We start from the raw sequence: 16,484 nt of genomic DNA, 5'->3' as shown, positions 1-16,484 counted from the left end.
ATCAGTGGTACACCATCACTGATTTACTCCACAGTATAGTGCAAGATGGAAGGCAAGCTTTACCTAATACATATTGAGCCACCTGAAATACACTTCCCTATCCATGTTTCTACTAAACATGGTTAAGTTCTAAAGGGAGCTATTAGAGATCTATTTTTAAAGACATGCATTAGTGAGTTATGGCCTCACAAACAAAAAAGGATGTATGTATGAATCAAGCAATTCCTTTACAACATCTATAATTCTAAGTGATTAATGCAAGACTATAATAAAGCACTCAGGAAACCTATTAAATGTCTAAATTATATACAACTTTAAAAGGTTTGCAAAATGAAACAAAAGAAAAGCATCATTGTATCTATGTTTTCTAAACCAAACAGTAGAGGTCATCTCTAACAACAAATATATCCTTTAAAATTATTTTCTGAGTTCATTAGAAAATCTATCTTTTACAGCAAGCGTTAAAAACTCTCATATTTCAAAATGTGCCTTCCATTTCACGCAAATATTTTCAATATTTGATTACTTCTTAAGATTGAGCAGTATATTGTTATAGATGCCCACTAGTTTCAGAGTACTTAAGTTTCAAGCACACATTATAACTCCTTCCACTGAACACTAATCTCTTTAAAAGTGCTGTGTCTTCATGCCTCCATCAAACCTACCTGCATCAAATATAAAGTATTAAACGTGCTCCATATTTTACTACTATTCCTCTCAAAACATTTGAGTAAAAAGATGTTAAAAATCCATACTTCTAATTACAGATATAGCTTCCTTACTGACATTTATCATGTTAAATGAGGCAAAGCCTGACCTGTGAGTAAATGTTTTCAATTAACTTTTCACTGTTCAGCTAATTTGTAAATCTTGACTGTGCCACTCACTGATCTTGTAAAAGGTAAAAGTTGCAGAAGAATTTAGTTCCATAAAATAAATTCACTGCAAATTCTAAAAAAAAAAAAAAGTTATCACAAAAGGATCACAAGACTGATCCTTTTTTGTGGACAAAACTACAAAACCTCAACTTCCAGTTCTAGTGCATGCTACTATACTGAAATAGTCTAACCATATAACCTGACATCTCTGATTAAAAAAGCACTGTCTTGGCATGTCTAACAATATATAAATATGGCAACTACTAGAACATATAAAATAGGGAACATGGGAACACATCAATATGTTTTAGAAAAATGCTAATAATTAAAGTTATTCTAACTTTAATCACTTTTTTGGTACAAAACTATAGTCGCTAAGGCAAACTTCAGCCCATTAATGAATCATTATAATTTATCAGAATGAAAGATACTTTTTTAGGAACAATTTAAAATCCTTTCACAGACAATTATTTAATGATTTTAAATCATATGAACAACAGGTTAAGTAAAGACACTGTATATATAACCAATAATCCCTCAGCCATCCAATGCTACACACAAGCACCTAAAATGGAGATTAAAAAAATGAATCTCCATTAGTCAAACAGTAATAACTAGTTAAACAATTTAGTATTTTATTTCAGATTAATTACTAAATGCTGCATTTTTTGAAATAAGAAATAATTGCTTATCTTCCCCTAATCCTTACTCAGTTAGCAACCCCAAAGTGAGTGCAACAAAATTTCAGAAAAATCTACAATTTTTAAAAGCAGATTGTTTAGGAGTCATGTAACCAGCTCTATTTGAGGTAACACACAGAAGTAAAAGCGAGAAGGCCAATCAAGATTATTCCTTAGATCTGCAGTTTCAGCAGTTGCATGTTTCCATTTAACTTACTCATCAACTTTCACATTCAGAAAAATTTCTTCTAACATCCCCACAAAACTCCCTTTTCTTAGTTGCAGATGGTTAGGAAAGGGTGAAAATAAAATTCAGTAATTACAAAACATTTGAGTGAAGAGTAAAGATGTTGACAAAGATTACTAGCTTTCTGAGAAAGTTTTGGCTTTAATAACAGACAGTGCCAAACAGAATGGATATTGAAAATAGTGTTTTCCTGGCTAAACGTCTCTTGCTTACAAGGAGCCCTACCAAACTGCATTTAAAATAGTGATCTATTTCTACTACCACAAAGGAGTCCTGCATGATGGCAGGAGAAAGCAGCAGTGCAGGCAGAAGGTCGCTTCTCATACTTCGTGACAACATAAGAGAAAAAAGGATTCTTAGAAGTTTCTGATATAGCAACACTCTGTGGATCACAGCCCTGCAGAGCTTTGGCTACGCAGCAGAAAGCCTATCTGGTAGCCAGCATCTTATTACAGCCCCTGAATTTACTCTCATCAAAACATACAGCTTTAAGAACCAAAAATACCACACTAAAAAAATTTAAATTTGCTCAATATTTTACCATCGTTTAGTTATTATCAATAATAAGCCTTCACAGCACTTTAGAAGCAGTGGTCACCTAACCTGGATAAAATTGCAGCTCTTTATAAGAATTATCTGAAGAAAAGGAAGTTTTAAATTCATAATCTTTTTAAAAAAAAATACGGAAAACAAGACAGAAGATTTAAGAAAATATTTTCCAGATAATTATGAAAAAAGTATTAGAACATAAGAATTTCCTTCTCTCATGCAGGATTACTACTCTCTTTCCAAGTCTAATTATGAGGATGGTTTATGAGAGAATTTGTTGGGTTTTGGCATGTCGTATGCTTATTTTTGGCCCATCTATATTATTACTAAAATATTGTTTCATGTCATAAACAAGACATACTACTAATCTTCTACCATATATTTTAATCGCAACTTAAATATACAGTTCTTCGTGACATTTTCTTATCCTTTATGTCCTCAAATGTGGTTTTTAACACTTTTAGAATAAGCCTGAAATAGGAAAACTAATTCACTGCCTTTTTCGCAGTAAGGCATGGTACACGCTGTTTTGCTCCCAGGATTCCTTCCCACAACAAAACAGACTTCCTGTATCTTTTATTTCTTGCTAACAACAGGGCTGAAGAAAGCCCTTTATCTTGTCATGGGCAGTTAAATACTGTTGCCATCAGTTCTCATCAGTATAACTGCATCAGCAACCACTGTAACATCCCGCCTCTATTTTACAGTCTGGTAGTGAGCAGGATCTAGCAGTACCTAGCAGTAGTAGCTTGTCCATGTGGGACAGTCACACAGCTACTGATGAGCTCATATGGGCACTCTTCCTCCAAACTGGAAACAAAATACAATCTGGCACACAACCCTTGAAATTGTATTAACTTCTACAGTAAATCATATGCTGTCATTGATACTAAAATCAGCTATTCTGAGTATGAGACACCTGTAACCTGGGGACACATCCTGATTCTAAAGCTATGTGTGGCTTGCATATATCATTGATTCTGACTTTTTTCATAATTGATTTCTTGAAATAAAAGATGTATTTTGGCATAATCTGAGCTAAAGAGATCTTGTCCAGAAAAGTCCAGTTGAAGCCTACAGGACCTAAATATAGCACTATTTTTTATCTGAACTTATTATGGAATAATTTTAATGAAAGCTCAGTAGATCCAATTAAAATCCACTTTCTGGTTGCTAAACTCCATTATTCTTCTTTCAAGAATTGTGAGCAGCTTCTACAGCTTCGCAGAGGCCACAATGCCAGCTATAAAGTCAAAATCAGCAGAAGTTGTGGTCAACACTAGCTATTCAATGATAGCTATTCTACACTTTAATTAGATTTCTGCACCTACTAAAACACCATTCAACAGATTATTTTTTTTCATTTCTGTTTCAAATAAGAAACACGATTATCAAATCCTTTCATTATCTGCATTAATGGAGGTACCAATAATACATTTTTAAAACCATAAATTCTGCATAATCCACATTTCAGCTCATACAATTTTTTATTATGTTAATTTAATTACTTTTAGGATGCTCCTGTAGCTTTAATTTCATTAAATTGCTGGTTTGTTTATCTTTCTGACCTGCTCTAAAACACTGACAATTCACCCTGACAAGAGAAAATTATTCTCTTGTGTTAGAAAAACAGATTATCTTTGTTATTTACATCTTAATCCACAGTATAAATGTGTATGGCAGGTCAATAAGTGAATCAAGTCAACGTTTCTGATGTAATCTTTCCCCTAAGTAAGTTTTTGTTTGTTGTTTAGAAAAGCACATTTTCTTCAATATAATCATGATGATGAAGTGATGAAGATGGAACTTTAATTCCACATAAGGTCAGAGCATCAAACCTACCTGACTAGATTTTCATTGTCTCCAGTCCCTTTGCAGGTAGCACATTCAGTCCTTAAATCCTCTGACTTGGGCTTCTTTTGTAAAACAGACTGTCGTTGTCTTCTTTCTCTTGGAATCCGTTCCTGTCATAGTGGAAGGCAAGAGAAAGGAATGGGGGGAAAGGAGAGAAGGAAAGCAAATATTTTCAATTATAGCACTGAAAGTAACATATCAGCCTAAAGTTTAATTTTTTTGTGAAACTGTTAAAAAAACCAAAACAAACAAACAAAAAACAAAACACTGTATTCCAACCTCAGGTTTTTCTTCCTCAGGCACAAAGCTTCGTTTTCGTCCTCTAGTTCTCTAGAAGAAAATATATTTAAAATTCAATATTAGGTAACAGAATGCTTTTGCTATTTATCTATTATTCATAACAACAACAAAAATTCCATGCTTTAAATTATTTCCTGTGGTAACTACAGAACCACTAAAAGACAACTACAATAATCGATGTTAGAACAACATCTTCAGATTCTGGATATAAATCTACAGAACTAGCTACAAAGTAAATATAAATACATGTGTTGACCCGACCATGTGGAGTCTTATTCTAAAGAAGACTACTGCCAGAACTACAAATCTCTTAGACTGTCCACAAACTTAACAATACTAAAATGCATAATTTGAAAATGGATATGATCATTAGATTACAGTAAAATCCTCAAGCACTTAAAAATGCTCTATTTGTAAGCCAAGTGATCATATTAAAATTAAAAAACTTCATTAAAACAGAAACAGAAAATAATTCTTACAGCTTTTGAGGAGTAAGCAAGAATTAAAGCTTTCAAACTGAAGCTTAATATAATGGGTATATGGCAGATGTTCACAAAGCTGTAGCATATACCAACATATTGCAGTTGATCAAAAAATCTAAATACCAAGAGTGCAGAGGAAAGGATGTTTCCATAGACTGTAACAACAAACACAAAAGGTTTATGGGCAGCTCTAAGTAAACCACACACAACTCACATAAGCCCAGTTTTAGTCACTACGTTTTTATCTCTGAAACAACTGCATTATAATGTGCACACGTTAAGTAACTGCCACATGCTGGTAATACCACTCTCTCTCCGCCTTGTTTAATAAGAAAGAAAATTAGATGGAATGTGAAGGAAATGAAAAACATCATAGACTATTCCACTAACCCACAATGTCCGATACACTGACACAAACTTTTAAATGCTTGTTTTTCTGGGAGGAATTAATCACCTTAGTAACTCATTTGTCATATGATAAAAAAACCCCACACTGCCTACTTTATGATTTCTTAAAACTTTTTTTGAAGCAGCTAGTGTTTACCTCAGAAAAAGTAAAAACCATATGATAAAAAAACCCCAAATCTTAAACCAGTTTAGAAACACAAGCAGCCACAAATCCAGTTCCAAAGAAGCTAGTAATATCATGTTTCTCATGTTTGTGGTTCTTTCTGAAGGGGATTTATACTAGTTTCAAATTAAGACTGTTCACTACTTTAAACTTTCAAATCTTATCCATCTAATACATATCAATATTTAATATACATTTAATAATATAGTCATAATTGAAGTATTCTACATTCCACAATAGATATCTAAACGTCCAAATCTGGAAGAACTGGTTTATTATAGGTAAATGAATTTATCAGTCTAGTATTAGAGATATTAATGTAACATGGGCTACATATCAACTACATGTTAAACAATCTGAGGTCAGTGTAATTAAAACTAGACAAAAAATGTTTGATAAGACATCTGCACATTAACTGCCAATTTTACTATTTTCAAGCACTGCCATTAGTCCTAAGAACACTTATAAACTTTTACAATTTTAAGCCATGTAGGCCCTGCTGAAGGTACCTGTGTAAAGATTAAAAAGAAGTAGGTGTAAAGGTGTATGCTCATATATCCAGTGTTATGGTACTCATTCTCCATGTTTAAGCAGCAAGAGCCAATAATGCATACTTTGTACACTCAGAGTAATGCTATCATAAAAACATATATAATTTGGAAATATAGGTAATTGTTTTTTACCCTAAGTGGAAAAGATTACAAGTTAATAACTGTATTTGAAGAAATGATGAATCGTATTTAAACCAGCAAAATGGAGATACAAGAAGTAATTTAGTCCCCTTTGTCAAGAACATTTTGGTTTTCATCTTCTGCTATGTAACATGTGATGTATATGGCAAGGAATGTCACATTAAATTACACTTGCATTATGCTTCCATTAGATTTCTAAACCTTCAAACATACTTGAACCTGTTTGACAATCCCTAGAAAACAAACTTTTGACATACAACACCTCTGACATACACATTTGTAGGATATTTTAAGTGGTTTTTAAGTAACATAATTTCACATTACTGTTTTTCCAAACTTTTCCACACTTAAACACATTTGCAATGTTAATGCTCAGAATCATTATACTATTTGTCAGCATTCACAATGGAAAAAAACATCAAATTCATGACTGAAAACTGCATATTCTGTGATTTTCAACAATAGCCATGCAGTAATTAGGCATTTGTAATTTACATGTTTTCACTGAAGTTACCTTATAGGTGCACAGAAAAGAATCAGATAAACCTGGATTACTCTGACCAGTATTTTTCATTGCTGTTTACCTCAAAGTACCATATTTGCATTTTAAATGCTTTTTCTGTCATTAGGGGCTCAGAATCAGAAAGAAGATCAGAGATTATAAACATCAAACATCAGAGCTGCATGTACTTGCCACAAACCATTTACACTTTAAGATTTCTTATAAAAGAAAAGCTTAAAGGAACAGTTTCATTTTATACGTCCAGTGGTAAATACTACAACTGAGATAAACTTATTCATATTCAGAACACAGTTGGAAACAAAGATGTATCTCCAGTATATATATATATACATACATACAACGGCAGCAATTTTTTGATCAAAACACTTGGCAATACTATAGAGATACCTTCAATTTAGAACTTCCCTATATCACAAAACAGAGCAAGCCAGTTTTGTGAAATTTGTCCCTGTATTTCCAAAGTGCTCAAACGGTAAGTCAGGAAAGCAAAAACTCATGTTATCAGCAGCCAAGCAAAATCCCCATTAATGCCAGTGCTATTCCATGTTTTTTGGTTCACTGCGAAAGGTAGACATGCTCTAAAATATTGACCATTTGGAATGGACAACTCAGTCCAGAACAAAATACAGCTAGGTCTGGATTAGACAGATGCAACCCATACATGGCAACTGCCACAAGATGACACTTGAGAACAGGAATAAAATTTAAAAAAAAAAGTACTGAACAATAGAATGTGGTCCAAAATATGTAACTATATATTCTCCCATACGTTGAAATAAAAGGTTTTTGTAAAAAAATTATTTCAAATGTTAACATTTAATAACCGCTGACTGGCAAGTCTTTGGTTGTGTCTCATCTTAAATTCTACACTTGCACAACTCTGGAATTCATTCAACGTGCTCTCAAGGAAGAGATAAGTGTCCTATGTGCTCAGACACTTCCCTGTTATTAACAGAAAGATTCCACCCACTGAGCTTCAGATCCCACAGCATCAATGGAATCACCATGCAGGAACCTACTTTCTGGTTACCACACAGGCAACTTAAATAGTTCTGTTGGCAAATAAATTATGTATCTATAGCTAAGGGCTGATCCTATATAACTGTAACTACTCCAGAAAATCAGACAAACTTATATCAAGGTCATAATCATGACACACAGGGCAGATACTATTTTCCATTTCATATTCTTACATAATTAGGGCCCTTAAATAATAAATAAATAGATGCTAAGGCCAGACAAACTAGTCAAATTTGAGTTCCTAATACTGTATCATAGTATTTCTAACCCTCCCCTTCTCTAGTGACTTCTTAACCTCTCCTTGTCTTCTTAACTACTTCTTCTCTACTACATTCAAACTATTTCTCCCACCATATCCCCAAGTTCTCCCTGTGTTCCCCAACTAAAGTGAGAACACACTAGAACAGGCTTCAAACTACGTGTTTTACACTGGACAGCAACAGGCCAAACCGCAGAGGATAACCAAGCTCATAACTAAAACCTCTTCCTTACTCAGCACTAATCCTTCGCATCCAGTTGCTCTACAAAAAAAACTCAAAAGCTTAAATACATTAGACATACATATCTCTTTATCAAATCTTGCAATAATGGGTCAACAGGTTACTAGAGGTAATGCTACTATAATGGTAGGAAACCACATAACTTATTTTCGTTAGAAAATCAACTTAAAAGCTATTCTTTTTTGAAATAAAGAAAAAGTCAAAAGACCTAGCTGCTGTGTCATGAAGAACACACCTTACTTATACTGAAAAGAAATGAAAGTGAAAAATAAAATTTATTTCATTAGCAATAAATCCCAAAATAAACTGAGCAGATCAAAAAACATCAATGAATTGAAATTAAGATTCAAGTATAAAATGAAAGTATTTTTAAACAAGAAAAAAAAATAAATGAAAAAGTTAAGAATAATAAAATATAAAGACATTAAATTCTTAGGAGTCATTTCTAGTATAACATTTTGAGGGGAAAAACACACCTCCATACGTCAGCAAAACAATTTATAATTAAACTCCTTAAAATCTCGTAAGATGATGCTCCTCAGATAAAGAGACTAAATCATTTGATTCAGTGAAGTCATCAATATGAAAGCAAGCCATCTTTTCCAAAAATATCTTACTAAGATTTAGCCTTCACAGAAATCTTAATGCCCTCCCTTAGAAAAAGAGTAATGTTCTCGGTAAATGAAACCTAAAGATTAACAATGCCCCTTTTGGTCTTTTTCTTCAAAGTTTATAATCTGTGGAAGGTGGAGAACCATCCCATGGTATTAAAGCATGCATCATTCTTCTGAGTTATTTAATTAACTTCTTAGTTTGCATTCAAAATTTGGAAAAAAAAACCCTTGCCTCTTGCCTCTCCAACATTTTAAAAATTCACAAAAAACATTACAAGGCTACCTACAGAAAAAATAGTGCTGGACACAACTTGCCAACAGCTGAAAATAAAGAGGAGAAGTAAAACCAACATTTGTTTGCCCCATCTAATCTAATCTGTAATGATCTAAGATGAAAGTTACTAAAATATTCTATGAAATATACAGTATTTTATAACATATAGTGTAAGTTATAAAACACATTCAAGAAAGAATGATGGAGAATGCCTTTTTTTAAAGAAAAAAAGAAGGCAGTTAAGGGAATTAGGGCAGACATTTCCATAGGCAGTGTAAAGGGAAAGAAAAGGAAAGAAAAATAAAAACTAGGTTTTCTTTCAGCTATCCTCTTTTGTGTCATGGAAATACCCATCTGTACTGTGCAGCATTCTACTGTTACGGTGTGGAAACTTGCATATCAGCTTAGGGAATTAAAAGAACCAGAACATAAATGACAGAAAAACAGAATACTGATATAAGAAATAAATAATGAATGATGAAGCAATAAATGATATAACATGATGTGGATCAAATGCATGAGTGATTTGGGGTGACATTTTTAGAAGATATAGGACAAGAAATCAGTAGAGGTGTGGAGATAACACGATTTCAACCCATGGAAGGACACAGTGTACTCAAGACACTTTTTTAAAGTCAGACAGTTAAAAAAAAGCTATTCAAAATGGAATGAAGAATGTTGAGGAAAAATGTGATCAACAATGGGATCGAACCATCAGCCCAAAAGTGGGAGAAGAAGAAAGACTTCAGTGGGAGTCTCCATTTTGGACTAGGAAAAGCTATAAGTGAATGCTTAATTACACATTCAAGTTGTTTATAAGCAACTCGGTAACAAGCAGTCAACAATATGTAACACATGTAAAATAAAAAAAGATTAGATAGTGCACTGACTGTAAGATTTTGAGTATTTTCAGAAAAATATTCCATATATGAGACAAATGGAATACATCTTTAAGGGACAAATAAAGCCTAGGACAAATCCTACACTCTGAAAGGAGACAGACTGCAAAACAGTAAAGTAAACAAAGCAGCAATGTAAAACCGCAAAGGAAACAGTCTGTTTGCCATCATTCAAGGATGATATGTTGCTATGTTACTTTCCAAGCATGAAAGCAGAACAGTGAACTGGAATGAATGGGTGCCCACATGACCCAAACCCACCATGGCTGTCACCAAAACACACTGTTATGCCTCTGGAAGACAAATGTTTTAAGCCAGTTCATCCAGAGACAGCAACAGAAGACAGAATGTTCACTTGGATCAGTTTTGCTTTGTCAGATGGAATAAAAGGAAAACCAACATGATTGGTACTATAATTTCTTCACTGTGTAAAAAGTCTGCAAATGTTGTTTTGTGTTGTAATTATTAAAAGGGTTAAATATGAAGAAATTAAGATGGTTTGATTTTTGTAGATCTGTAAATCTTACATTTCTTCTCTGAAATTACACATTTGATTTTTGTTTCCTGGACTGACCTGCAGCTATGGTGACTGCTCTAGAAAAACAAATAGCTACATGAAATACACAGCAAAGATGGCCAGTATGAGATTAAAGCCACGTTTTAATTCTGTTTCCTATCTAAATTCTTCAGGTATTTTCATTTTTGTCTTACATCACCTTATAGTTGACACACTAGTAATAACGATATACTTCACAGAATCAAAGAGTCACAGAATCATCTAGGTTGGAAAAGTCCTTGAAGATCATCCAGTCCAACCATTAATTGAAAACAGTTCCCAACTACACCATATCCCCCAGCGCTAAGTCGACCCGACTCTTAAACACCTCCAGGGATGGGGACACCTCCCTGGGCAGCCCATTCCAACCCCTAACAACCCCTTCTGGAAAGAAATGCTTCCTAATATCCAGTCTAAACCTTCCCTGGTGCAATTTGAGCCCATTCCCTCTTGTCCTAACACTTGTTACTTGGTTAAAGAGGCTCATCCCCAGCTCTCTGCACCCTCCTTTCAGGGAGCTGTAGAGGGTGATGAGGTCTCCCCTCAGCCTCCTCTTCTCCAGACTAAACACCCCCAGTTCCCTCAGCCGCTCCCCGTACGACCTGTGCTCCAGACCCTGCACCAGCTTCGTTGCCCTTCTCTGGACACGCTCGAGTCATTCAATGTCCTTTTTGGAGTGAGGGGCCCAAAACTGAACACAGGAATCGAGGTGCGGCCTCACCAGTGCCGAGTACAGGGGTCAGATCCCTTCCCTGTCCCTGCTGGCCACGCTATTGCTGACACAGGCCAGGATGCCATTGGCCACCTTGGCCACCTGGGCACACTGCTGGCTCCTGTTCAGCCAGCTGTCAATCAGCACCCCCAGGTCCCTCTCTGACTGGCAGCTCTCCAGCCACTCCTCCCCAAGCCTGTAGCGCTGCTGGGGGTTGTTGTGGCCCAAGTGCTGCCCCTGGCATTTGGACTTATGGAAACTCCTCCAGTTGGCCTCAGCCCATGGCTCCAGCCTGTCCAGGTCTCTCTGCAGAGCCTCCCTACCCTCGAGCAGATCAACACTCCCACCCAACTGGGTGTCATCTGCAAACTGACTGAGGGGGCACTCGATCCCCTCGTCTAGATCATCAATAAAGATGTTAAACAGGAGTGGCCCCAAAACCCAGCCCTGGGGGGTACAACTCGTGACCGGCCGCCAACTGGATTTAACTCCGTTCACCACAACTCTCTGGGCCCAGCCATCCAGACAGTTTTATACCCAGCAAAGCGTGTGCCCATCCAAGCCTTGAGCAGCCAGTTTCGCCAGGAGAATGATGTGGGAAATGGTGTCAAAGGCCTTGCTAAAGTCAAGGTAAACAACATCCACAGCCTTTCCCTCATCCAATAAGCAGGTCGCCCTGTCGTAGAAGGAGATCAGGTTTGTCAAGCAGGACCTGCCTTTCATAAACCCATGCTGACTGGGCCTGAGCATCTGGTTGTCCCGCACGTGTTGTGTGATGGCACTCAGGATGAGCTGCTCCATCAGCTTCCTGGGCACCAAAGTCAAGCTGACAGGCCTGTAACTTCCCAGATCAACCTTCCAACCCTTCTTAAATATGGGTGTCACATTGGCTGATTATCAATCTGTCGGAACCTCCCCGGCCAGCCAGGACTGCTGCTAAATGATGGAAAGCGGCTTGGCGAGCACCCCAGCCAGCACCTTCAGCACCCTTGGGTGTATCCCATCCGGTCTCATAGACTTGTGTGTGTCTATGTGATGCAGCAGGTCACTGAAACTTCCACAGCTTTACCTTCTATCAAGCTATGGTTCATTGATAAATATCACACATATCAAAAGCCTTCTAACCCTAACCCTCTAACTCATGCAGCCTTTAACAAGTACTTGTTAATGAGAATTGGAAAAACAAAAAAATCTGTAAATATTAAAATGCTCTGGAATCATTCCCAAGAGCTCATGGCAAGGATTCATTTCATTACTGCAGAACAGAAGACTATTGATATGAAGCATAAGCAGAGTGAACACTAAGAACACAGAATTAGGAAAACGTCCACTTCTGCCAAAAAAGGTAACCTATCAAAAGCACTGTGCTATCAAGAGTAAAAGCAAACTACAGGTTTTCAAAAGCCTGAGAAAAAAATCCACACAGGTTGAAACTGCACAGATAATGTAATCTCGCTCCTGTTAAACACAAACCCTGACCATTTTGCTGAAATAGCAATTTTGAATCCATGATGTCACACAATCCTTATTAAAAGTTCAGTTTTATAAACATAGTTTAGCAATGAATAAGTTACATTCAAGTCCATTGCAGAAAAATCCCCTTGACTTCCTTGGCTTTGTTAAAAGGCGAAAAAAAAAATCTATTAATAGCAACACACAGGAATAAAATTATTTGAAATAAAGGTAAGGACAGCTATACAAACACCAGATGGCATACTCGCTCAATACAAATCAAAGTGAATACCTTAAATGATACATATCACTACTATTCAAAATATATCTCTGAAACAATTATTTAATTTTCTGGAAAGCTGGCAGTAATAAAGGGAACTGCCAGACAAAAAGAAACAGAAGTGAATCAAAATATGATTATAAAAAGAAACAATTCAACCATGAAGCTTAATTACACAGAATTACAATTTCCCTTTTTTTTTTTTTTTAAGTTTCCATTCTCTTGAGGAATTTTCTAGAAAAGCAAAAATTTTGCAACATTCCAGCTGTCAAGCTATACTATTACTGAATGTAACTTGAAACCTCTGTTTCTAAGATCTAAACACAGACCGGAATTTCAGAACTAGCAGGATTGCTCTTTATCTTCTTAATAGTAATTTCCTCCAAAGCACACACATTTGAAGAACTGAAACAGAAGTGAAAGTGCAAAAAGGCCAGAAGAAGTCAGTTTGCAGATGTTGATAAAACAAGTGATTCTCTTCTGGAAAACTGAACTTAAATGTATTTATTTCCAGAAGTGACAGGTATGCTAGTTACCTTTACTTACAGAGATATCAATATTCATACCTCTGGAATACCATGCGGCATACATCCACCTCTTCATGCCTTTGCTACATCAAAAAGAAGTGATCTTTCACCTGTGAGGTTTTTTTTCTTCCCACTTTCTTAAAAAACAACCAATCCCCAAACAAAAAACCCTGCAAAACTCTGATATACTCCATTCCCTTCAAGCACTGTGGAAGAGCTGCATCAATTTATCTTACTTTCTTCCTTTCTAAATTTGAGCTCAAGTCAAAAAGAAAAGAGTTCTATACTATCACATATCCATGTATTTGACAAGCTGATTGATCTAGTTTTTGTGTTTGCATTGACATGTCATAGTCTCAGTTGAGCTTTTGCATTCAGTGATGAAGGAAAAATTATTTTACAATGCTCTTTATAGTTAAAAACTTAAAAGTTTCAGAAAGCTGAGTAACTCCTAATTATTTTTTTCTAGACCATTAATGGTTCAGTTGACAGCAATTTCTTTTAAATTGAACATGTCAAACTGCACATTATTAGACAGTTGCTTTAAAAGGTCTTCCAGGTACTTATTTAGAAGTCATACTTAAATGAGTTGACCAATCATTAACAATGTTAATTAAAATGATGACTGATAAGTATAGGTGTTTTAAAATTATTTGCTGTTTTATGAAGTGCTGATACTTAAACTCAAACTGGAACTGATGTTCTGTTTTCCTCCCGTAGCCATATAAGTTTTATTCAAAACTTATATCTATGACATCACATAATTAAGTTACACAATAGATGTCTGAAAACTACCTTGGTGGAAATGTTTCAGTTAAATACAAGATAACAGTCCTGTTTATCTTTTAATATACTTGGGTAAGGGGGGGTGGGGTGGGGAAATATCACTCCTCTGCTATCTTTTCCTATTTGAAATAAAACTAAGAAAAAAATAGTCTATTCCAAACAGCAGTATTTACTTGTAAAACAAAGCATTATACACAACTCCCTGTGCTAAAAACAGTTTGTAGGTGCTTTGTCAGTATTTTTTAATTCCTATTTTTTAAAAACTAATCTACTTAGACCATAGCCCCTCAGGCACAGATTTGTTTTCTTCCAAGTTCTGAAGAATGAACAGCATAGTATAGGTTAACAATTACTTCCAAAACCACACTTTTTACTACTAAACAGAATAATCACTGTCTGTTCATTTCTATTTGATACAATTATTGGAAAAAAAAAATCTATAAGATCTTCAGGTTTTAGATAACAAAAATAAATTGGGCATCAAAAGATCAGAGGTTTTATTTAAAACCCTCAAAAAAAAATTCAGTTCCCAAAATACCTTTATAAAAAGTCTTTTTCACCTTTATAACACTGGGTAGATACTTCAATAAAAAGGAGTAAAATATGGAATTTCCACCCAAAAAAACCACATACCACCCTCTAATATGCTCATTAAGAGTACCAGGATCTGACAGCATTTGCTGAAGGATGAAATATTCAACAACACAAAGGATACACCAGAATTACAGGAAAGTGCATCCTGTACCACCTCTTTCAGCACACAACTAACCCCAGCTGCACAATACTGCTTTAGAAGATGAGCATGTACGTGATGTTTCTTACAGAAACTCCATTACACTTCCAGACAACAGAACATACAGTAGGCAAAGCATACTCCATGAAATTTTAAAGAAGTTCAGTGAAATACACTTAAGAGAACTTCTTTCCAAGGGACAGAACAACACTTATTTTGCAAAAAATACAACACCAGACTAACAAAATTATTTTAGCAATGACATCTTAGATAGACAATAACCTGTATGTTCTTTTTAATTCAAGGACAGCAAAGGAAGTTAGCAATCTGTTTAAAGCTGTTTTTTGTAAATATGGATCATCTTATAAAGGCTCTGAAAATCAGAACATACACAGTTGAGTAGATAAAAATCTCTCAATTTACTGCTGAAAAGCACTATCCATATCTAAAGATTTTTTTCCAAATAAACAAACTAGTATACTCTTAATATTCATAATTAAAATATCCAGTATGAAAAAACTTCACAGTTCTGAAAAGCCAATGCTAAAAAACATCCTCAGATTTTTAACAAATACAAAACCAATGTTTATAGACATCTGGTTTATGCAGATTGCTATAGATTTCTATTAGCTATTAACTAATCATTAGCTATTAATTTCTCTGAAATTATCTAGCAGCAGAAATAATGATTTGTGAAGCTTATACAAGTATGAAATTGGAATTAGAAAGAAAAAGCTAGTTTAACGAGTTATGCACTGAAATTCAGAAAATTGTTTAAAAGATCTCTACATAGACCTTGAAACATAAGCATAAACAGTGAATTAAATTCTGTCCACAAATACAGCTCTTATACAACAAGTATAAAGGCCTAATGTCTTCTCTATTTACATTCACTTACTATTTGCATAGACCCTGACTCAGAGTAGAATTCTGATGTGTTTAAATTTACCCTTATGCATGTGGGTATATTCTCTTACATGGTCCTAAGGAAGTTTAAAATCAGAGAGGTCTTGTAAAATTTAGTTACCTCTTAATGTACAATAATATGGTGTAGTTGGGAACTGTCAGTGCCAGGTTAACAGTTGGACTAGATCATCCTCAAGGTCCTTTCCAACCTAGTTGATTCTGTGATAAGCACTCTCTATTCCAGAACAATGCAGTTCAAATGGCTGAACTTTCTGTCCTCCCATTTTCTTTGAAACAGCTGCTCTTCTTGATATAAATATCCTCCAAAGTATTTGAAAGCTAAGAGATGGAAATACTAGAGAGCACTCACAGGGTTGTCTTTAAAAGTTTATACAGCATTAGAATGCAAAATACTGCCGTGACACACAATTGATGTAGAGAACTGTACA

The 16,484-nt window shown here is 35.2% G+C and overlaps 1 protein-coding gene across 5 annotated transcripts in view; it reads right to left on the bottom strand.

Annotated features, from left to right (window-relative positions):
- The window catches only part of PHF14 (PHD finger protein 14), a 169,355-nt gene that overhangs the window by 92,977 nt on the left and 59,894 nt on the right, over positions 1-16,484 (bottom strand). For all 5 annotated transcript variants that reach the window (XM_074900338.1, XM_074900341.1, XM_074900339.1 and 2 more), the window contains exons 15-16: positions 4,488-4,538; positions 4,197-4,318 (exon numbers count right to left, since the gene is read on the bottom strand). In XM_074900338.1, coding sequence (XP_074756439.1) covers positions 4,197-4,318; positions 4,488-4,538 — 173 coding nt within the window. The remainder of the gene's footprint in view (positions 1-4,196; positions 4,319-4,487; positions 4,539-16,484) is intronic.

Source organism: Athene noctua, chromosome 2, assembly GCF_965140245.1.
Source record: "Athene noctua chromosome 2, bAthNoc1.hap1.1, whole genome shotgun sequence".
NCBI classification, from domain to species: Eukaryota; Metazoa; Chordata; class Aves; order Strigiformes; family Strigidae; genus Athene; species Athene noctua.
Note: the sequence above shows the minus strand (reverse complement) of the source record. Positions and strands in the feature narration are given on the sequence as shown.